The following is a 23,674-nucleotide window of genomic DNA, read 5'->3' as shown; positions in this document are numbered from 1 at the left end:
AGTTAACTCAGGTGACCGGTGCCTGGGTGTGAGCAGGCACTCTGTGTGCAATACCATGCCTGAATTACTGCACCCTTGCTGCTGCTGCTGCATGTAGCCGTGTGTGTCGCTAGACACCTGGAAGGAATCTCACGGCTCTGTGCTGCACTTAGCTGAGCCACTCCATGATTCTTTCCTAGTGAATTGTGGAAGACCTTGTCTGTCATTCTAGGGGAGAGGGAGGGGAATTATGGGAAGGTGCAGCAAGACTCTATCCTCCCTGCAAAGTAGGTGGGTGACCAGCCTGAGAGAAAGCGGCACCGAGGCTCTAACCCAGACCCCGCCGTGCCAGGTAGCTCAGGCTGAAAGCAACACTAAACTCGGCTGAGAAGGTTTTGTTTGTGAAGAGGAGGTGGGCTAAGGTAACTCCATAGTGAAGACATACCCTAAGGTTTGAGTTGGTTCCAGGTGGGTCTGAAATACAAGTAAGAGTAAGGGTAAGTCTGTACAACGTACCCAAAGAAATACGAACTGGTTTAGGAGGATGGGATACATTTCAATTATGTATCTGAGGGGGAAACTATCAAAATGAACTTCTTCCCAAAGGTGCCTGAATTCTGAATGCTGTCCCCATAAATATTTATGTCCAATACATATTTTATAGCATTACATAAGTTATTACAAAGATTCATCTGGAGCCATGGAAAAAACCCAAGATTAATATTAAAGAAACGATACTTGGATGGGAGGAAAGCTGGATTTCAATTCCAAACATGAGCTGATGCTCCGAGCCATAGACTATTAGACAGGGAATTTGCTGGCTCAAGAGGGATGATGATTGGCAATCTCACATAACTCTGGGCCCCAGGCTCAGTGTTCCAAGGCATCTTACTTCAGTATTTTAGAGAGAAAGTAAGATGCCTAGTATCCTCCCTAAGAACAACACTGAAAGTTAACTGGTGTGGTTATGGGCGTTAGGTGGCCTGTATGAAATGTGTTTGGTAGATTGTAATCCGGGTCCTGGTGGATAGGAGACCACGGCACGAAAACCACCATACCACAACTGGCATCTTTATTGGCAGCCTCAGCAGAGGTATCAGTGACTGAACGTGCCAGGGAGACAGAACTCCTGCTCTCAGACCTACATTTTTAAAAGTGGCTAGTGATTTTGATGCCCAAGATGAGATGCCTTAAAAGGGGTCTGCTATTGAGAGGGCAGATGCTTCGAATTTCCTGAAAAACAACTCCACTATATAAGGTGTCTCAGATTAGTCACCCCAAATCAATAGTCACACAAGAAAATTTAGGTTTGTCTCTAGATTAAAGCTGAGGCACAGTGATGGGACGATATAAAGAAGTTGCACAGTGTGGTTGCTCTGTGGCAGAAGCCCCCTTGAGTTCAGTGATAAAGAAGCAGGCCTTGGAAGAGGAGAGGAATTCACTCTCTAGGGCTCCCTTTCTACGTCCATTCCAAGAGCACTAAAATTAATGACAGATTTTTGGTTCTAATAATTTTTTTGGAAACAAACATGCGTGTGTAAGTATTGTCTGAACTGGAAAAATAAATTATAGAAATAGTCGCAAACTATTTCATTACTTGTATGTCTCTGTTCTTTATATCTTTCCTATGATCAGGATTTCTTCAAGCAGTGCTGTTCTTCATTATTTATGAAAACCCGGCATATTCTTAGAGGCCCAGATCCTGCCATTGGATCTGTGTGCACCCAGGCGGAACCCCATTGGGGTTTACGGGATTAAGCTCTGTTTGCGCAGCTCCGAGGCAGGATCTGGGCCACTGCATGTGCTGCACAATGGCAATATTGAGGGAGCGGGGGAACAACCCATCAGCCTGCGGTTAAATTGGAGACGGGTTGCTGCAATGAAAGCCAGGCTTGGTGGTAACGGCTGTGCATTTTTGTACCAGCAAGGCCATTAAGCATATATTATGCAGCATAATTAAGGCTCCGGAATCTCTACTTGTGAGATTCCAGCTGGAGTTCTCTTCTGCACTCTAACCCCAAAGGAAGATGGTGAGGCAGGAAAGCCTGCCAACTCTCCCCACTTCCCACTGCATGAGCCATTCGGGGATAAATACGTTCAGTTGCCTCTGAGAGGCTGATGTTTCCCACGGGGGATCACGTTTTAAAAGCAGGGGGCACAATATTGTATTTCATGGGGATATTTTCCAACTTTTTGGTAGAGCGCACTGGAAAATGCCATGGTATTAAGTATCCTCTTTGAGCCTAATGTGCTGTTTTGTTCCCATCCACATCTGGCAAGCAAGCACCAGATGTTGGAAGCCCTCCTTTGCACCCATTATCAGGCCTCACCACCTGGCCACATACACAATCCTCTACCAGCCCCAGCACCCCCCAAGCACATCGCTTGCTACCTGGACCAATTTGTCAATCCCAAGAGCTCGGTCCAATTCCGCCAACTCCGTTTCATCTTTGCCACTCAGGAAGGACACAAGCTGCTCGAGGAGGGCTTTCTCATCATTCCGGCCCTCCGGCGTGGTGGGGGGGCATAGGAGTTCATCCAGCTGAGAAGTGATGCACTGGCTGTGTGGGTGACAAAATAAACGGAGACGTTCAGTGTAGAAAACAGCTCTGCATTTCAGCTGTAAGGACCCCACGTGGAAGGACTGCTTCTGTAGGGTTCCTCCCGCTGACATGCTCACTTGCCTAACTGGTTCTTAGTCCGCGCAACAACTCACTCTGATCTAGCAAGTGAACCCAAAGTGACGTTTGGAACGCACCGAGGGTGAACTGCACCCCTGCACAAGGTTTAGGCACCACTTCAGACTATTGCTGGACCTGTGCGCAGGGTTGAGTTTCAGAGCCTCAACAAGATTCCTATCAAACCTTCTTGATTTTTCCAGGTTTCGTGCTGGCAAACGTCCCGCTAGCTGGGAAGGACAGCGGGTTTTCAGTACAGAGAATTCTTTGGAAACACAAAGCCAGAGAGGTTTGGGAAAAGTCAGAACAGCTGACACTAAAGCAAAGGAAACTGTTTAGGCACAAAAATAAGAAGCCTGAAGAATTCTCCCCCTTGATATTCTTGGGGACAAGGTTAATATGTAATGAGAGCCGTTCCAATGACGTGACTGATTGGTGTCAATGGGATTTTCTGGGCCTGACACAATGAAGGGAGCTATGGCACATCACACTTCTAGAAAAGCACAAAGGAGAGAGCTTAAACAAGCCAGTGGTTCCCAAGGAGCAAACCTGTTTATCCTCTTAGCTCCAGATGAGGACCAGATGTACAGTAAGTAACTGAAACTAATCTGATCAGGAACACTGCGGCCAATACACATAGTTTAATCCAGGGAAAGAAATATAAGGCACTGGAATTTCTTAGACTGCAGTACAGGAGCAGAGGAAGAAGGGGAGGGAGAGGTGGAGAATGGGGCTTGCTTCAGTCTATAACAAAGTTTCCTGCTGCTTGTAGCTTCATATCAAACCAAATGTGTGTGTGTTAAAGCTGCAGCTACACATCCAGTGTACTGGCTCCTGTACACACAAACACTCCATCAGTCCACAGGAGGGGCATCAAATTCAGAGGAAAGGGCTGGATTCCAGGTTAAATTGTGGGCTGGAGGTTGGCAGAGTGACCTTGATCCACATCGGAGACCCCAATGATAGCAGTGGAAGGTTCACTCAGAGAGCCAGCAAACAATGCGGCCGTTACTAGTAACTAGACTGATTTATTCCTGTATTTCCTTCTCTGCGGCAACTCCCAAATGGCACCTGTTGAGGGTTTCACTCCCATCCCGACCCCATTCTACACACTAGAACCGTCAGTAAATGTTGAGGTGCTGCGACATCATTGCTCTCGGTGCTGATGCTCCAACCTAGCACGAGAAGGGTGTTCGCCCCTCTGACTCACTGGTGCAAGCTCCATGCAGACATCCTGATGTCTCTTACGCGTGGTTCACGTGTGGAAGGTTCTTTTCCCCGCCAGGAGGACTAGAAACTTTTTTTTTTTTTTTTAATTGAAGCTTAGATTCTGCACAATCGGAGCATGCCACGTGGGTCACACAAATACATCATGCAGGCCAGATCCGCCCTGCAGGCGGTATGTTTGACACCGCTGCGCTATGGCTTATATGCAATACAATACTGCCACAAGGCCCTTGCTGACCTCAGGGCTCCCTTGGGCAAGGACTGTACAAACGCAGAGAGAGGGGGGCAGTCCCTGCCCTGAAGAGCTTACAGCCTAAAGAGACAAAGAAAGGGAGAGTAGTATCCCCATCACAGACAGGGGACAGAGACAGAAATAATGAGAGACTCACCCAAAGTCACTCGGAGTCTGGGAACTGAACCTGGAACTCCAAACTCCCAGCCTGGTGCCTTAACTACAGCACCGATGTTCTTCTTTACACAGCCTGCTCGTTATGGGTTGATACGCTATTTTACTTCTTGCAGGCCATCTCTTAAAGGGATTTCTGGGTGTGGCAACACAAACGCAAAGCCCTACGCTAACGGGACTATTATTCCTCAGAAAAATCACAGGTCCCAGACACATTTCTAACAAGCTGCTGATATATTCCAGCAAAATGGTTCATGGGAAACAAGCCAGCCAGGAACAGAACCCCCTCAGCCTCCCTATGTCTTCCTCACGTGTACAGAAGAGCACAGAAGGAAACCCCAAGTCTTCTAAAGACATGCAGCTCAGAGTGATCACAAACTGCTCCACATCTATCCAGAGACCCACCAGCTTTATAAGGTGAAGAGAACAGCTCTATCACACTCGAGTTAACATGTATCTTGCAGCAGAGCAAGACGGAAAGCTCTGTTAATAACAAACATAACCATATAAGCTTTACATATGAAGTTCAATTTGAGCTTTAATAGAGCCTGTCAAATTGAAAACTGGAGCATGCGGCCAGTAACCTGTAATCAGATTCTGTCCTAGACACAGCTCCAGCAGTTTAACAGCCTCTACGCAGACATTGGATTTTATTTAAAGCTCTGCTGAGGGCTGGAGCGAGACCTTTGGGGGTTTTTGGTCCAGAAAAGCCCTCTGGACTAGGCGAGAGGCTCACCACTTTGCCTCTGGTGGGCACTGTTTACGATTATTGGGATCTTCTTCCCATTCAAGGTCAGGACTATCTTATTAGCCATGGCAAAAATCTCACCCTTGTCACCTCGATGGGTCAAACACAACACCATGGTTTGCCTACTCTCCACCATTCCTGGTGCTGCTCCTTTCACATACAAGGAGGCAGCGTCACATTTACTCCTAACATTGCTGGAAGCCATTTCACCCTCTGCTTCCTTCCCCCCTGTAAGGCACCCATCCCCTTGGTATCTGGGCATCAAATGTAGCATGCATGACAGGCAGGCTCTCTCTAGCCCCCTGGTTAGCTTTGTGAGTTTACATATAATGAAATTTTTAATAAGTACTTTTCTTTTATTTATGGCCATTGCTTCTGGGGAAAGGCCTCATTGAAACTATTTTGTTCTGTCCTAGTTAGATGCCAATAGCTCCACCTTATTGCTTAATGTTCTGTTCTCCTTCAGGAGCACAGCTGGTCATTAGCAGACTGTTTACCTCCCCATCACAAGCCTTGATGTATTCACTGCTGATGAAGCCCAACTGCAGCTATTTTAATAGCTACATGGAAAACGCCATTCAGAGGTTTTGCTCAAGCAGAACTATACAGTACCTCCCTTCTGCCTCAATTCAGGTCAAAGAAAAGTTTCTGCATGCAGAGTTTTTGCAACCTTATAACTACACCACTAGGTGGCAGTAGCTGTAATTAATGGACTCTATCCTTAGTTATTTGGAAAAAAAATCGTTTTCTCTCACACTGTCTTAATACTGATTTCAGTGTATCTGGTCTATGAGGCACCTTTCCCCGTTGACAGGGCACTAATATTATTCGTACTGGCACAGGGTGAAGTTCACCCTTGTGAAACGGGCCAGCACAAAGCCTGTGCCTCAGTGATGTTCTGACTGTGCTGGCTGGCCCTTGCATACAGGTGTGAATTTCACCCTTGTGCTATTGTATCTCCTCCAGTCTTAACTAGCTATGGTGAGAACGTTCCTCTCCCTCAACTCTCAACCAAGTGCATCAAACTAGAGAATATCAGGACATCTTATTATGGCCAACATTTGAGCTGTCTGATCACTTAATAAACCTCATGTAAGTGTAACTTCCACAGGTATGCCTACACAGCCAGTGAAAGCAAGTCTCAGAGCCCGGTTTGACAGACTCAGACTCATGCCATGGCATTAAAATTAGCTGAAGCCTAAGGAGATGGGTGGGCGGGCTTCAGAGCCCAAGCTCCAGCCTGAGCCCAAACCTCTACACTGCTATTTTTAGTCATAGTGCGAATCTCAGACTGTCTACCTTTAACACTCACTGCCGTGGGTTGACAATCGCTGTGTGGACGCACCCATAGGGACCTTTACCCAAGGTTGGCACGGCAATCTCTATCCACAGAAGAACAAACCGTAAGCCTACTGAAAATATATCGTAAGAGGGTAGAGGAGGGTGGGGTGGCGGGAAGGCAGATTATCCAAACCCACAGTACTTACTCATCTGGTTTATTCAAAGATACTCGATTCATGGAGGCCATGGGGTTGTCTGCCCATGGAATCTGGTCACCCATTCCTGGCTGTCCAAACTGTTGATCGGAGACTCCCAACTCCAGTTCAGACAATCCTGATTGGGAAAAGCGAGGGTGGGGTAGAGTAAGTGTTACAGAGCAAAAGAGGTGTCATAAACAACTCTACAAAGGGAGTTACAAGTCTTTCCCCATTCATCATCCCATTCACTTATGTGTAAAATACCTTCAGTGTAAGGTGGAGGAAGAGTGGGGAAAATGCAAAGGAAGCTAAGAGTTCAGACAAATGTTAATGCCTGCTTAGACCTGAAATCCTTTTGGAGTCAGCTGAGATAATCCCTGGCTCACAGAGGTACAGAGGCAGTACCTCCCCCATCCCCAAAAGCATTCTGACATGAAAGTTTGAGCTGATGTTGTGGACAAGTATTACCACTACTAAAGGATTAAGAAACGGGGCTACTTAGCTCTTCCATACATGATGCTCAGATACCATGATGACGACACAGAATACATGCCAAAAACAGAGTGATTAAACGGAAATATGAAATCTCTCATCAGGCCCCCTTTACCACCACCTCAGATCAGGAATCCAGAGGGGCAACTGACTGAAGCAGGGTCAAGGACTTGCTCCACATTGATGTCCTATATCTCTGTGAACAAAGCTCTAATCAGGCTGAGTACGTGAAATCTTACCAAAGCAATGGGAATTCACACAGCCGACTCCCTTCACTTGCAATGCACGGCACACCGTCACCCACAACCTAGGCAGCCCAGTTTAACTACTGCAGCTCAACTACACTGTCTAATAGACTGTAGTGGGACAGTGATTGTGTCATGGCTCTAACACTTCGCGAGCGCAGGAGAAGCAATAAGGAAAGGGATAAGAGTGCACTAAGATTTCAAAATAAGTGACATGAGTTTTCAGAAAACAGAGACACTCCAGCTCAGAGAGTTTGTGACATATACCCCAAGACCCAGAGAGCTTTGTTCCTAATGGCAGGACTATTATTTGGCTGTCCTTTTCAGCCACTAAGTAGCAGATATCAACCATAGCTTCCCTCATACCAACAGACATTATCTCCTGGGTACACTTATATAGGAAGAGAAAGTCTCTCTCAAAGGTTGTACACACGGCGGCTTTGTGTAAGTCCCTCTTTTACATAGATCTACGAATGTTTTCAAAATGTAGCCAGTTAAAGAATTCTTTATTGAAAGTTGTTACCACTGGAGATTTTGCCTAAAAAGCCAACTCAAAATAAAGCGCACACATATTCATGCCTTTTGACTTTCCATTCTGGAGAAACTCATTTTACAGGGAAAAGGCCAATTCAACCAATTTAAATTCCGCAGGAGTTTGAGCCCAGCCCAGAACTGAGCAATTTATGAGGTCTGGAGACTTTACACCATCATCGTATTTGAAACATGAATTGATATTTAAGACTAAAAGCATCTTGGCTAAACTAACGATTGGACAGCAATGTGAACAGAGAACTGCAAGGGATAAGAAAATCTGTGACCATGGTGGCCCTCCTCCTGGGCATGCTCCCCCGTGTCCATGTATAGTTCTATTATTTCTAAGGTTTCAAGTACTTACAAAGCAGTTACTGAAAATGAAAAGTCTTTATTTATTTTTGGTGTTTTTACCATACGCAGCCGTGCTAATTCCTTTTACAATAAAATGGGTTACATATATTAGTGATTATAGAGGTGCATATCCTTTAAAGGACAGGATCTAAGCATACCGCATGTTGGCCAAGTATGGCTCTTTGTCCTTCTCTAGCAGCTGCTGTTTCAAACTTAATGGACCCGGTCCTTTAGCTCAAGCACTAGAGGTTCACGCTTTTAGATCTAGAGGTCCCAGCTTCCATTCCCACTGATGCCCTCAATCAAGTGCACAGTTACAAAGTGGTCATTACCCACAGATGACCCTACTATTGTTGCAAGTGGTCACCAGGTTCCTGCAAAGCTAGCCCTAAAATCTGAGAAGTCTGCCTGGATCTAGCTGCCACAGTTTTGTCTGATCAGCTAATCTGATCATAGCTATGCACCAGCAAGTCAACTTGCAAGTGTTCATTTACTTCATGAAATTACTGTACAGTAAGACAACATTCTTAAGGTTGCTTGGCAACAGAAGAATAAAAGAAATTCTAGCAGCAGCAGCAACGTCAGCTCCAGCTGGGCAAGAGAATGCTCCATGCGCAATTGCTTTGCAGCCTAATTCAATTTCTTTATAGGCTTCTTTGACATGTTTTCACATATTTGCTTGGGCTGAAGCTTATGGTCTTCTCCAAACAACAGTTCAGCTGCTGTCCATGTGCACCAATCTGCAAGATGAAAGTATTCAGAAATCCAGGTGCCATCTTCTCCACAGGCAACTTCCTTCCCCCTTCAGACAAACTAAGTTACAATTCAGATACTGTTTTGGTGCCGAGTCAACTTGATCCAAGCCATTCCACAAACTACAGTCTTATAAGTGCAACTGAATAAGCACTTTAGATAGAGGCCGCTATGGGCAGAACCATAATAAGTCAGTGCTTATAACCATGACAGCTGGGACAAGGCACAACATAGGCAAACGGTGTGCAATTTCCTCACACAGCTCTGCCACTGCTTCTCAGTCTTGGCTCCTAAGCCAAAGTTATATCATACCAAACTGTCCTTCTGAGCATAAGACCAACTGCCAAGCTCACTGCACTTGTGAGCCAAGGCAAATCCTCAAGCTAGGTCTCCGGTCTGGGAAAGCTAGTGCAAAACTTAACTGAAACTGATCCCTGTATTTAATATAAGACCTGAGAGCTCCTGCACCTACTGACTTCAGAAGGAGAAGAGGACACTTAGTACGTTGTAGGAGGTATCCAGCTTCTTACAGGGTTGGGCTCATAGAAGAGTTCTGCACTACAGCCTCTGAAGTCTTTAAGCTTCCTGCCTCAGAGATGGAAAGCAAAGAGTAGGATTATATGGTCAACTTTCATCTTGGCAAAAGGTTAACAACTGGGGTTTCAATGTTCTGTACTAGGTCCCAAGTTGTTTAATATAGTTATTAACGATCTGGAAAAGGGATAAGTAGTGAGATAGCAACAATTGCAGATGACATGAAGTTGTTTAGGTTAGTCAGCCCCAGAGGGGGCTGTGAAGAACTTCATGGAGACCTAACCAAGCTAGGTGAACGGGCAACATGATGGCAAATGTCATTCACCATCGATACACGCAAAGTAATGCCCACTAGAGAGAAAAATGTGAACTACTGGTACACTGTAAAGGGTTCTACATTAACTGTCAGCCCAAGAAAGACATGGGTGTCACTGTAGACAGATCAATAAAAACCTCTGCTCAGTGCACAAGTGCAGTCAAAAATGCCAACAAGAAGTTAGGATCTATAAGGAATGAGATGGAGAATAATAATGAAAATGTTATAATGCCTTTATATAAATCAATGGTGCAACCTCATCTGGATACTGCACACAATGCTGGTCACTTGATCTCCAAAAGGATACTGCAGAACTGGAGGAGATTCAGGGAAGAGCAACAAGAGTGATTAAGGCCTGGAAAACCTCTCCTATGCAGAAAGACTGAAAAGGTTGGGATCGTTACCTTAGAAAGGAGAAAAATACGAGGGGCCATGACAGAAGTCTATAAAATACTAAATAATCTGGAGAAGGGAGGTCAGCAGCATTTGTTCTTCCAGTCTCATACCGTGAGAACAAGGAGATATGCAATAAAATTAGGGTGGCAAATTCAAAGAAAATAAAAGGAAATACTTTTTCCCCCACACAGTATGTAATTAAGATGTGAAACTCACTGCCACTGTAAGTCACCGAAACCAAGAATTTAACAAGAATAAATGGGACTGGACAATTATAGTGATGCATATATGGAGATATACCTATCTCATAGAACTGGAAGGGACCCCGAAAGGTCATTGAGTCCAGCCCCCTGCCTTCACTAGCAGGACCAAGTACTGATTTTTGCCCCAGATCCCTAAGTGGCCCCCTCAAGGACTGAACTTACAACCCTGGGTTTAGCAGGCCAATGCTCAAACCACTGAGCTAGCCCTTCCCCCCATCAAGAAGATCCTGAGTTATCATAATTAATGGCAATAAAAATATTGGAAGGATATTAAACTGTGTGCTTCAGGGCTCACGCTAATCTCAAACTACTAGAGCTCAGGAAGAGACCTACGTAGGGAGCAGATTATCCCACATCTGCCTTTGGCAGGGTTCTTACAACGTCCTCTGAAGCGTCTGGTTCTGGCCCCTGTTGGAGACAGGACACTGGACTCAATGGACCTTGGGTCTGATCCCGTCTGGCAATTCCTATGGTCACATGTTTTCTTTGGCTTCCAGCTGAAGGTGAGCGATCCTGGGTCTGTGACTTCCTGTGATCCATTCCCTGCTGTGGAGCTGCCATTACAGCACTTCTCTTCCTTCACAGAGGATGAAACATACGGTTCTCTTCTGAGATCATCTTTAATATCTCGCCATGTTGATGGGGAGAGGTGGAGACAGAGTAGCAATATCCTCCCTTCCTGGAGACCCCTGTAGCATAGTTTGGAAAGCAGGAATACCAAGGTCTCCAGCATTGTGCCACTAGTACCATCAGGTGCCCGCCACACCAATTTAATTCATTGCCTGAACTGGGATCTTACTCCTGAAGCTGTTTATACACCTTCTTATGAGCCTCTGGGGAGAGTGTAACCAAAGTCATTTGCAGCATGAAACCCCAGCCTGTTCACGGAGTTTAATGTTGCCATTCAAAAGTAGCTTATTCATTCCAAGTTTTATGGAAAGATATTTAGACCAATTTCCAGGGGAATATGGCCCTTGCACTAAACTCGTAACAGCTTTATCCAGCACTGGCAATTTAATCTAACAGTACCTGTCTAGAAACAGGTACAGGAAAGCCAGGTCTGTTTGCTTCTCTTTTCGCAGTAATGCAGAATTAAAAAAAAAAAAAAAAAAAAAGCTGGGTTATTTCAAACATTCACATTGAAGTGGATTAACTGGGTTATCATTCCAAGACACCATAGCGGTATTCCCCAGCAGGTAAGTGGAATAAAGGAAAGGGTAGTGCATGCCCTTTTCCAGACACGGCAGTGAAGGTGGGAGTGGCTTCAGTACAGTGTCTTTCAGCACCAACGTATGCAGTGTTGTTGTAGCAGTGTTGGTCCCATGACGTTAGAGAGACAAGGTGGGTGAGGTAAGATCTTCTATTAGACCAACTTCTGTTGGTGAGCGAGACAAGCTTTCGAGCTTACAGAGATCTTCTTCAGCTCCGTGTAAGCTTGAATGCATCTCTCCCCTCAAGAGAAGTTGGTCCAATAAAAGATATTACCTCACCCACCTTGTCTTTCATCACCAATGTTAATCAATTTTTCTGCTTCTCCGTATTCTCTGCTTGGAGAAAGCTGGGTGGGATTGTTTTACTTTACCCAGTTTGCATAGGGCCACCATCAGAATTGGTTTTCAAAACACAGGTCTAACATTACCTCACCTTCCCTAAAGTAAAATTCAGACACAAGGCCTATGTCCCATGTAAACCTTCTGCTCTGCACGGGGTGAATTTAACTTATCTTGGTGCCCTCTCTGCTATACTTTTATATTGGTAGATCCCCCCAGAAACTGCAGGCATAACCTAGTAGGGAGCAGAAGGCCCAGATCAGCAGATCCCTGCGGGAGCACATACCTGTATCAGGCTGGAAGGGGTTTGGTCCAGTTACTGTCCCCCTGCCCTGCTCTGACGGTAACCCGGAACGCAGACTGCTGCCATTCGTTGCAGGAAAATGAGCTGGCCTGAGCTGAACTGGCTCCACGGGGTCGCAGAACTCAAATGGGGACCGGCCAGCCTGCATGCCCTGCCCGCCGTTAATAGCTAGAGATTCATTAAATAATAAATAAGCATAACTCAGACAGCTTCCGAGGGCTCATCACGACATTACCAATGCTTGACTGATTCATCCTGCCAGCCAAAAAAGCTGACATCAGTGACTTTGGAGGGCAAGAGAGGGATTGGTGTGGGAATGGCCTACTCATGGCATTTGGGACATGGGACTGACAAGATGTGACTTCATTGCTCAGAGCCCACCCCAGGGAATCACACCTTAGGAATGCAGGCAAACACGGACACTATGCTGCCGATCAGCACCGGACAGCGACGTGGCTCTGATTTAGTACTTCTGAGAAGGCAGGCACTCCATGCTGCTACCACAAGGGTGCGGTAGAGAAAGGGACCAGCGCCCCGGTAGTTAAGCTGGGCAGGTGGAGGGATACGCAGAGGATATGTAGAGGGCGGCTAGGTTTGACTGGATTCTTGGGCCTATGTATTATATGAAATAAGCAAGTTTTGAATCCCAGTGCAAGAACTGCACAAACCTCACTCTCACTTCAGATCAACATAGGAGCCCCTTGAGGGGATAATTCACAGCTGCCCGCTCACTGCAGTCAGAACTTGATCCAGGTACATAACCAGGACCTCACAAACCCGCACAGGGTGAAATTCACCCCTGTGCAGTGGGCCAACGCTCAGCCCGAAGTGGGATTTAAGTGATACCCATGCCTCGGGCAGGCCCACTACACAGGGCTGAATTCCAGCCGCCATTCACCATACCCTCTGCTCTTTTCAGCTGTGATTTAATGGAAAAAAGCCTGTCGTGGGGGTCTCATCTTTATTCACCCTGTAGAATCATCTGCATCTTCAAAGATTTTATCTCTTTTGATCAGAGCTTAGGCTAGGTTTCACCCCTGTGCAGAGCACAGGCCTTGCACGGGCTCTCTCCAGTGGGCTGAATGTCAGTGTAATGACCAGGCATCTCACTGCAGAGATGAAGTGCGTTTTCTGAGTTAACCATTGTAATCCACGCACCAGTTTAACCCAACAGCACTAACTTAAAGGGAACTGGTTTCCTTATGGGCATTTGGGCTTGAGATAAAGTATCATTTCCCAGCAAGAATATGTAAGTTCTGGATTATATGGGGAGTCGCTGTTGGGAGTTTAAAGCACAGAGTTGGACAAATCTCACCATAGATGTACTCCTCCTCTTTGTCAATCTCTGTTTCAACCCTGTCTGATATAAAGTTCCCTTGTCTCCCAAAGACAATAAAGCCCCATTATAATTATACTCATGTCACTACATTATGAATGCCCTAGTACTCCGTTCCCTGAAGGTGCTGTCCATTTGAGTCTTTAGAATAAGAGTTCTTGGCATGCAAATAATAGGCTTGAGTGATAAGCGGCTGTCTGATCTTTAGCTATGAATTCAGTGGAGAGGTGATGGGACAAATTGGTCAATGGCTCTGATTAGAGCTGACAGCTCCTTTTCAAGCTGCCAGACATTCCCCTATTGTGGAAAGGCGCAGCATGGCTCTCTGATGCATTTAGTCTCACTGCAGCTGTCATTCGAAGCCCTCACCAGGTTTATCGCCCAGTGTAGTATCTTCTATCCAACTCGCGCTCCTCTGTTTCTCTCATAGCCAATATCCTGATCTTAGAGTCATATGGTGGCTCTTGATTCAGACAATCTACTCTCCTTGAAGCATATGTAACACACCGCCATGTCACCCTCTAGTGGCTGGTCCCAGTGACTAGAACAACCTGTTTGCAACTAATGGAGTTTTTCTTTAATTTGGTGCTAGAGGCTTGTTTCCCAAGGATGACTGGTGTGTGTAGCTACAAAATATTCTCTGAGGTCAGGTCTCCAGAGCAGAATTTTGCTCCTGCTTACAACACTTTTGTTCTTCCTCATACTATGGGATTTTTTTACCCTTCTAAAGATGCCGAATCTACATAAGAATGGCCATACTGGGTTCATCTAGCCCAGTACCTTGTCTTCTGACAGTGGCCAGTGCCAGGTGCTTCAGAAGAAATGACCAGAACAGGACAATTATCTAGTGATCCATCCCGTGTCATCCAGTCCCAGCTTCTGGTAGTCAGAGGTTTAGGAACACCTACAGCATGGGGTTGTCTCGCTGCCCATTGTGGCTAATAGCCATTCATGGACCTATCCTCCATGAACTTACCTAATTCTTTTTTGAACTCTGTTATACTTTTGGCCTTCACAACATTCCCTGCCAATGAGTTCTACAGGTTGACTCTGTGTGGTGTGAACAAGTACTTCCTTTTGTCTGTTTTTAACCTACTGCCTATTAATTTCATTGGTGACCCCTAGTTCTTGTGTTACATGAAGGGGTAAATAACACTTCTCCACACCATTTACTTTCTCCACACCATTCATGATTTTATAGACCTCTATCACACCCTCCGTTAGTCACCTTTTTTCTAAGCTGAACAGTCACTGTCTTTTTAATGTCTCTTCATATGGAAGCTGTTCCATACCCCTAATCATTTTTGCTAAACTTCTCTGTACTTTTACTTTTTCCAATTCTAATGATCTTTTTTGAGATGGGGTGACCAGAACTGCATACAGTATTTAAGGTGTGGGCATATTATGGATTTAGATAATGGCATTATGCTATTTACTATCTATCCCTTTCCGAATGGTTCCTAACATTCTGTTCGCTTTTTTGACTGCCACTGCACATGGAGTGGATGTTTTTAGAGAACTATCCACAATGACACCAAGATCTCTTTCTTGAGTAGTAACAGCTAATTTAGACCCCATCATTTTGTATGGAAAACATAATCGCAACTATACAATGTGCATTACTTTGTCCTTATCAACACTGAATTTCATTTCCCAACTGAAAGTCCAACTACACAGGGTCAGGTTTTCAAGAGCTCAGAACGCATTGCGACACTTATGGGCAGATTTTGAGAGCTCAGTATGTTGAGTGCATGTTGGGAGCTGAGCTCTCTGGAAAACCTGGCCATTTGTACTGGGCACTGAACTCTTCTACAAATCTGGCTCCGATCACGGATGACAAGTGCTTCTGAAAATCTGGCTTTTGTGCTCAGTAGGTGTTACTTTGCTATAGGTAATTGTGTAGAGTCCTGTTAGCACTGTTAAGCCACCATCTTACTTGGGCTGTTAGTAGTTAATTTTCTCACTTAATATAAGCTTAGTATAACCGATTCTAGCATTTTGTTAGAGCTGAGACGGGCTTGTCAGATTGGTGTTATGTAGTTCACTGCAGCTACTCTGGCTCCTTAGCCTGGGATCACCCTTGTCCACATGCTTATTGACTCCCTCAAAAATTCTAATAGATTGGTGAGGCATGATTTTCCTTTACAACAGCTGTGTTGATTCTTCCCCAGTGTATCGTGTTCATCTGTGTCTCTGATAATTCTGTTCAGTACTATCGTTTGAACCAATTTGCCTGGTACTGAAGTCAGACTTACCAGCGGCCTGTAATTGCCAGGATCGCCTCTGGACCCTTTTTAAAAAAATTGGTATTACATTAGCTGTCTTCCAGGCATCGAGTACAGAGGATGATTTAAGCAATAGGCTACAATCCACAATTAGTAGTTCTGCAATGTCATATGCAAGTTCCTTCAGAACTCTCGGGTGAATACCTTCTGGTCCTGCTGACTTCTTATGTTTAATTTATCAATTTGTTCCAGAACTTCCTCTACTGACACCTGAAACTAGAGTCCTATGAAAACATTCCAGGCTGTTCATTTACCCCCTTCCTGCCAAACCTATTTCATGGGCTTTGTCCTGATTTCTGCATGAGACAGCAGAGACAGCCAACGGCTTCATTATCTCTATTTGCTGAATAAGTAATGTGTGAATTATCCCTCCCAGGGCAGAACAGCAGCTAATTGGTTTATATCTGGGATTATTCTGCCAACCATTAGCTTTTCTTTTCAGAATTCCCCTCCCACTCCCTCTCCCTCTTTCAGACAGTCCTGTTCATTAGCAAAAATCTGCACCTCCACTCTTAAGACTCAATGTAATTCTCAGTGATAAGATGAATATTTCTGCTTGTGGTAATATGGTGGATGCAACAAACAACTCTGTTTCACCCAAAACAAAAACCCAGGATAGGTAAACCCTCACAAAGCTGGAACCTGGTTACACTCTATGCACTGGGGCTGCAAGGGGGAGGATTTCACAGAACTGAAGCCGATACGTGAGGGCAGCCTTGGCTGAGTGAAACCTATCGGATGTAATACAACCGGCACCCCTGGGGGGAAGCCCGTGAATGTTAAGTAAAAGCATCACCAGGTTTATTTTACTTTCACTGAAAAGAGCTGAAAACCTGGGGGCTTTGCTAAAGTTGCTTTGTGCTGCCCCACCTCTGAAAATCAGGCCATTTATTCAGGTATCTAAATAGGGATGTGGGTGATGAAACTCTAGGCACCCAAATTGATAGTGATGACACGAAACCACATACAGTGACCCGCTCCTTACTGACTCCCCAACTCCCAATTTGTGAAGGAATGTAGCCTTGTCCTCTTACTCACTCATGGCATGGCTGTTTGAAATGCAAAGAGATGTCTGATAGTGAACACATCTCTGCAAGGTCACTAAGCTTTAAGATATAAAACACAATTAAGAGGACACACTGGCCCCAGTATACCACATAAAGCTAATACTGTATCCCTAGTAGTCCACTGCAATGACAAGAATTGAATCTCCCCCCAAATACTGGAAAACGGTCTTGTGGATTAGCAGGAGAGAGCAGAGCTATTAGCACGGACACATACTATTAAGCCCCATTGGAGTTCTTGCTGCAGCGCTGGGCTGGAGCGGGGCTGTCAGAATCTCAGGTTTGACCGCAACACTGGCCATGCTGCTTTCGGTTCTGTCCGTCCCACACAAGCCTGGCAACTGGGCTGCTTTCTCCAGCGACGGCAGCAGCTGATCGAGCTGGTCGAGGTCAGCAGCAAACTAAGGAAGGAAACAAGGTCACAGGTCAGTCATGGAGCCCATTTGGGCAGCACAATCTCTTTACACACAGAAAAAATTCAGAAACAGCCACTCTCTCCCCTCCCCTCCCAAATTAACTGTCTCATTGAAATTACATGCAAAGAGGGCAATCAGGACTCATTCTGTGCCTGGCAGTTCAAGCATTTTGCAATGTAATTTTCTTCTGGCTACCCTCCCCAAATGCTAAAGTAAAGGCCTCTGTTGGAATGATTTCTGTGTACCCTCGATCACAGATAAGCAGAAGCACAGAAACAGGGTCTGATTGACCACTATGTTACCTCCTGGTTTACAGCTACTGATTTCACTGGAATTACCCATGAGAAGCTGGAACACGGGAGAATCAGGCCCCTAGCCTCTAAAACGAGCCTAGAGCATTACACAGAAGATGCAGAATCAACATCTTGGGTATGAGATGTCACCATTTCGTGTCCATTAGGTAGCAGGGGGTAGTTTGCTCTGTCAAAACATGCAGAGACAGTTGCCCTTGTGGTTATGGCACTGGCCTGGGACTCAGGAAAGCTGGGTTCAATTCTTGACTGCCACCAGCTTCCTGTGTGACCTTGTGCAAGCCTCTCTGTGTGCCTCGGTTCCCTGTCTGTAAAATGAGGATAATACTTCCTTTCCCCACCCTTTGTCTGTCTTGCCTATTTAGACTGCAGACTCTACAGGGCAGTGACTGTCTCTCACTACATCTCTACAGTCCTGAGCACAATGATGCCCTGATCTCAATGGAGGCTTCTAGGCACGACAATAAAACAACTATTATTAATGGCTTGCATGGGCATTGACTTGAATAGGCCCTAGACACCTACAGCCATTTGGCAGGAGGTAATTTGCTCTATTAATACACATACATTTACACTGATGTAAAAAACGGCCTCTCATGAAAAATATAAGATACTTTGTAGAGCAGCCCTCCAAACCTCTGCTTATACATTTGCCTAGGGCAAGTAATTATTCTTGATGGACTAGTAATATATCATTTAGCTTTTCCAATCTTCATCATAGCAAAGAATAGGAGAGTAGATGTTTGGCCTGGGGACCCAAATAAATGGGGAAGTTACTGAGGAAGGGATTCGCACCAGGGGATATAATGGAGATCCTGGTAAGCAATAGTTTGGGATTAAAGGGACTAAGCTAAATTAGGTTTTGGTTAAAAAAATTATGCCAAGGGAAGTAACATTTTTTAAAATCTCAATCTAAGAACACATTGAAACATGCTCCCACAAGAGTCAGCAGTTGGCGTGACAAAGAGCATGCATGCTGAGCGACGTGCGTATTTACAGGCAATTCCTTTCCAGATTACTAGTCTGAAATACCTTTGCATTTGACTGACAGATGCAGAGAAATAAGTTTAGGTCACAGTGAGGTTCAGCAGAAAGTTGGCTAATTAGCTTGGACACAAGGTTGGAGCTGACAGGCCCTTTGCCTATGATAAATATAACCAGATTTACCAATAGCCTAGGGTATATAAACAGCTGTGTGTTTCACAGAGGAGTCAATATGTCAGCAATACTATGGAGAAATCAGCTGTGAGATCAAACTGCAGCTCCAGCCAGGGGAAGGTTCCTTTGCCTGGAGGGCTGCTCACTTTGGGGCAGCTCAGGGCTCGCCTCATTCTCGTGCTGCTCTGCAACAATGGAGACAAGCTTCTTAAAGACCTGCGTTCTTGGGCAGCCCGGCTCTAGCAATAGCAAACTTTGGCAAGTGTCTACAATGGCCTGACAGAATGCTCGAAAGGAAACAGCCTCTGCAACTAGCTTCTTAGGGCATGTCTATACTGCAATCAGACACCCAGGACTGGCCCGCGCCTGCTGACTCTGACTCGCAGGGCTCAGGCTAAGGGGCTGTTTAATTGTGGTGGAGACGTTTGGGCTTGGGCTGGGACCCGGGCTCTAGAACGCCACAAGCTGGGAGCGTCCCACAGCTTAGGCTCCAGCACGAGCCCCAACGTCTATACCGCAATCAAACAGCTGCTTAGCCCAAGCCCCGTGAGTCCAAGTCACCTGGCATGGGCCAGCCACGGGTGTCTCATTGCAGTGTAGACATAACTTTATGGAACTAATGCCAGGGAAGCCTTCCAGCAAGCAGCAGGGATGGAGGGAAATGACTTCCTAGCCAGAAGAAAAGTTTAGATCCCTCTTGGAAATGAGGGTCAGATAGTTCATTCTCTCTTTTTACAGATACATAGAAGTTACAATATCAAGTCTTCCTCCTCCCCCATGATGCAAACCACCTCTTAGAGCCTGTCAGGCACTGGGAATGCTGGGCAGCCTCCCAGGGGATAAGTGGCCTGTTCTAGTGACTGCTAAATTTGTTCCAGTTCAGATGCAGAAAGCCACAGCTAGTGAGTGAGTGGAGCAAAGGCACTCAGCTGTCGCCGTCAAGTGGGCAGCCTGAGAGCACAAAGTTTAGAACTTAGCAGTTGCCAGAGAAAATCAGACCAATAGCCCATCTCGTCCAGTATCCCGTCTCCACGAGTGGCCAGCAGGAGCCGCTTCAGAGGAAGGTTGACGCTTTGCTTCCTGCAACAGGAATTTATGGGAAAGTTTCTTCTTAATCCCCATTTGGTTAAAAAAAATATTAATCCAGTACCTGAAAAAGAATGGGAGCATCTTCCCTATGAGGTGCAAATCTTAGCGCGGTGTGAGAAGAAAGAGCGTGGCTGTTTCATACAGCACTACCAATACCCCGCACAATGGCAGGCTTGCCTACTGTAGACAGGCCCTTTGCGTGGAGGGACCAGTGCTGATAAAGTGCCGCTGCATCTCCTTAGCATGAGTTCAAGGTTATCATTCTCCAAGGATCCAACTTAAAGACTTATCTCCATATTTATTCAAGTACAGCAGGAAAAGGTACAAAAGACAGCACTGTCTGCTAGATTATTTCTCTTTCTCGCTCACTCTTTACTGACAAGATTTCATCAATTTATCACATCCCACAACAAAGGGATAAGGCATGAAATGTACCTTCAGAAGGGAAAGCGCTTATAAAACAATCAAGTCATGACTATATCATAAGAAAAGGAGACACTAGTGCACCATCTAAGGCAGAAGAAGGTGGTTATGTTGTTATAACCAACAGCTGAACTGTTTAATAATCTTTGCCACAATACTCACCATTAGTGCTGTATTATACACCTCTACCTCGATATAACGCTGTCCTCGGGAGCCAAAAAATCTTACCGTGTTATAGGTGAAACCGCATTATATCGAACTTGCTTTGATCCACCGGGGTGCGCAGTCCCGCCTCCCCAGAGCACTGCTTTACTGCGTTATATCCAAATTTGTGTTTCCATAGCTTTATATTTCCATAGAATATCAGGGTTGGAAGGGACCTCAGGTCATCTAGTCCAACCCCCTAACAGAGTTTTGCCCCAGACCCCTAAATGGCCCCCTCTGGAATTGAACTCACAACCCTGAGTTTAGCAGGCCAATGCTCAAACCACTGAGCTATCCCTGCCCCCACGTTATATAGAGGTGTATATAGGGTGACCAGACAGCAAGTGTGAAAAATCGGGACGGGGGTGGGGAGTAATAGGTTCCTATATAAGAAAAAGCCCCCAAAATCGGGACTGTCCCTATAAAATCGGGACATCCGGTTACCCTAGGTGTCTATATTGTTGAGACATTGTGAGCACTCTTCTGAGGTTGTGCCGTAGGACTTTGGGAAAGAGAGTTCTCTTCCTAGATGTTCAATAGCGTCACACATTTGAACCAGGATAACAATGCCGCATTAAACAAAAGGATGGATAGTGTTGTGGTCAAGGCACTAGATGGGACCCAAGAAAACTGGTGCAATTCCCAGCTTTGCCTGTGTGACCTTTGGCAAGTCACTTATTCTCGGGCAGGCCTGCACAACTCGTAAAGCGGCGATGGCCATATTACTCCAAAGAAAACAGCTGAGGGCCGAAACCTCCTGACCCCGCCAACCCCCCCCCCCCCCCAGCGCTGCCCAGCCCCGTCGAAATAGAACCCCCCGCCCCAGCACCGCCCGCCCCGCCGAAACAAACTCTCCTTCCCCAGCGCCACCCCGCTGAAACAGCTGTGGGCCGAAAAGGAAGGTTTGGGGGCGGAGGTGATACTTTATTAAGAATTTTTCAATTAAAGCAAACAATTTTTTTATTTTTTTATTTTTATGAATCATGGAAAAATGAAAACACCTGTTCTATTGAAAGAAAACATTTGTACTTTTCATAGTTACCTTGCAAATTTAATGAGAGATCCCCCCCATGAAATAAGGGGAGGGAAAAGGGGGGCAGTGTGAAGGGATTGGATGTGACTGTCCAACACACAAACACAGGGGCTGCAGGGAGCCCGGGGGGGTATGCGGGGGAGGCAGTATGATAAGGGCTGGGGAGGCAGTATGATAAGGGCTGGGGAGGGGGAAGGTCCCTGGACCAGGGAAGGGGGCCAGGGATTTCCTGGCTGCCCACAGACAGTTCAACCCCTCCCCCTCCCCGATCACTACGGAGGCCGCCCTGGGACCAACCAGCGCAGTAGCCGCCCCGCCCTCAACCGAAGGGGGGCTTTGGGGGGGGGGGGGGCTTGGCCCAATCCCTCCCCCCAAGCTGCGGCTCGAGGCCAGGCCGGGCGCCCCTCCCCTCGCTTGGCACTTACCGGCTCTGCCTCGTGCCCAGCGCTTCCCGCCTCAGCGGGCCCCGGAAGCGACGCACCCGCTGTATGCCAGGCAGGGGGAGCGGGAGACGGAGACATGTGCGGTTCTGGCCGTTAGGGTGCTTGGAGCACAGCGCACATGCGCAGGGCTGTGAGGAGGGGCCCCCCCTGGGCAGGGGGCGAACCCAGCAGCCCCATGCCGCCGCTTGCCTGTGGGCCGCACAGTGAGCCCAGGCAGGCCACAGGTTGTGCAGGCCTGTTCTAGGGTCACGTAAGTATTTAGATAGGGATTTTTAATATACACAATTTCTGTGATAGGGCAAGTACTTACTTTCCTCGCAGTGTTTTGAGGATTAAACAATTTTATGTAATGCTTTAAGGACAATAAATATGATTATTTATAATGGAATATCCACCCATTAATTTCACAGTGTATGCTATCCATCAAACTTTAAGCCCAGAGTCCTTAGGAAAAGAACATCCTTATAAACATAATCACTCCCACTTACAGAAACAATAAAATACAGGAATTGCAGCCTCAGCACTGCCTCTGCAAGAAGAATACACTTCTAATTCTTCAAAAAATATAGCTTCTTGAAACAACAGATTTTCATTAGAGTACAAAATTGCTAGACACCTTGCAACAAAGGGAATAAATGTAGTACGCTGTTTATTACTACACACAAATATAAGACCCGCAAACTGTAGTGTGGGGACACTTTTTAACAGGACTGAAAGAAGCTCTGTTACATGTAGAACTCTTTTCTGTGCGTGTGAACTTAGTCACAGTGAAAGTTTATGACCCATGGCAAAGAGAAAGGAAAATGAAACCCAGGAGTCTAGTTACATTGCCCAGGAGGCATGAAAGAGATTGGGGAGTGGAGAAAGGAGAAATGGGAGTGAAGGGGTAGTAAACACAGTGTTCACGTTTTACTTTATGAACTAAACAATTTGGGCCATATCAAACACTCAGAGATGCCCTTGTAGTTCCCACTGACTTCAATAAGAACATCCAGCCTCCATCTGAATAATTTGTGGTCTGAAAAACACGTCATACAATGAGAGACTGAAAAGCTCAATTTATTTAGTTTACTGAAGAGAAGGTTAAAAGATGACTTGATCATGGTCTATAAGTACCTATACATGGGTATGAGAAGATATCTGATACTAGAGGACTACTTAATCTAGTGGATAAAGGCAGAATACGCTGCAATGCCCCGGAAGTTGAAGACAACTAAGTTCATCTGGAAATAAAAAGAATTTTTTTTACCAGTGAAGACAATTAACTCCTGGAACAGCTTACCAAGGGATGGGTTAATTTAAAAGATAAAGTGATGGAGAATTTAAGACTGAACGTCCATCTAAAAGATGTGCTCTAGCTCAACCATAAACTGTTGGGCTAGACTCAGGAACCAATGGGTGAAGTTCCATGGCCTGTATTATACAGGAGATTAAGACTAGAAAGAACTCTTATGGTCATCTAGTCCAACGTCTATGGCCATGTCTACACTAGTGATCTTATAGCAGTACAGCTGTATCGATGCAGCTGTGCCACTGTAAGATTGCACATGTAGCCGCTCTATGATGGCAGGAGAGAGCTCTCCCGCGGACATAATTAAACCACCCCCAACGAGTGGCGGTAGCTATGTCAGCGGGAGAGCGTCTCCCGCTGACATAGC

General features: G+C 45.8%; 1 protein-coding gene across 12 annotated transcripts in view; it reads right to left on the bottom strand.

Moving 5' to 3' along the window:
- NCOA1 (nuclear receptor coactivator 1) overlaps positions 1 to 23,674 on the bottom strand; it is a 259,299-nt gene that overhangs the window by 24,395 nt on the left and 211,230 nt on the right. For 8 of the 12 annotated variants that reach the window (XM_034766763.1, XM_034766761.1, XM_034766764.1 and 5 more), the window contains 4 exons: positions 17,157 to 17,340; positions 12,237 to 12,422; positions 6,526 to 6,652; positions 2,372 to 2,540 (listed from right to left, as the gene is read on the bottom strand). In XM_034766763.1, the coding sequence (XP_034622654.1) occupies positions 2,372 to 2,540; positions 6,526 to 6,652; positions 12,237 to 12,422; positions 17,157 to 17,340 (666 nt within the window). The remainder of the gene's footprint in view (positions 1 to 2,371; positions 2,541 to 6,525; positions 6,653 to 12,236; positions 12,423 to 17,156; positions 17,341 to 23,674) is intronic. The other 4 variants (XM_034766768.1, XM_034766769.1, XM_034766770.1 and 1 more) reach the window with 1 other exon arrangement.

The sequence above is a fragment of the Trachemys scripta genome, chromosome 3 (assembly GCF_013100865.1).
Source record: "Trachemys scripta elegans isolate TJP31775 chromosome 3, CAS_Tse_1.0, whole genome shotgun sequence".
Taxonomy (NCBI): domain Eukaryota; kingdom Metazoa; phylum Chordata; order Testudines; family Emydidae; genus Trachemys; species Trachemys scripta.
Note: the sequence above shows the minus strand (reverse complement) of the source record. Positions and strands in the feature narration are given on the sequence as shown.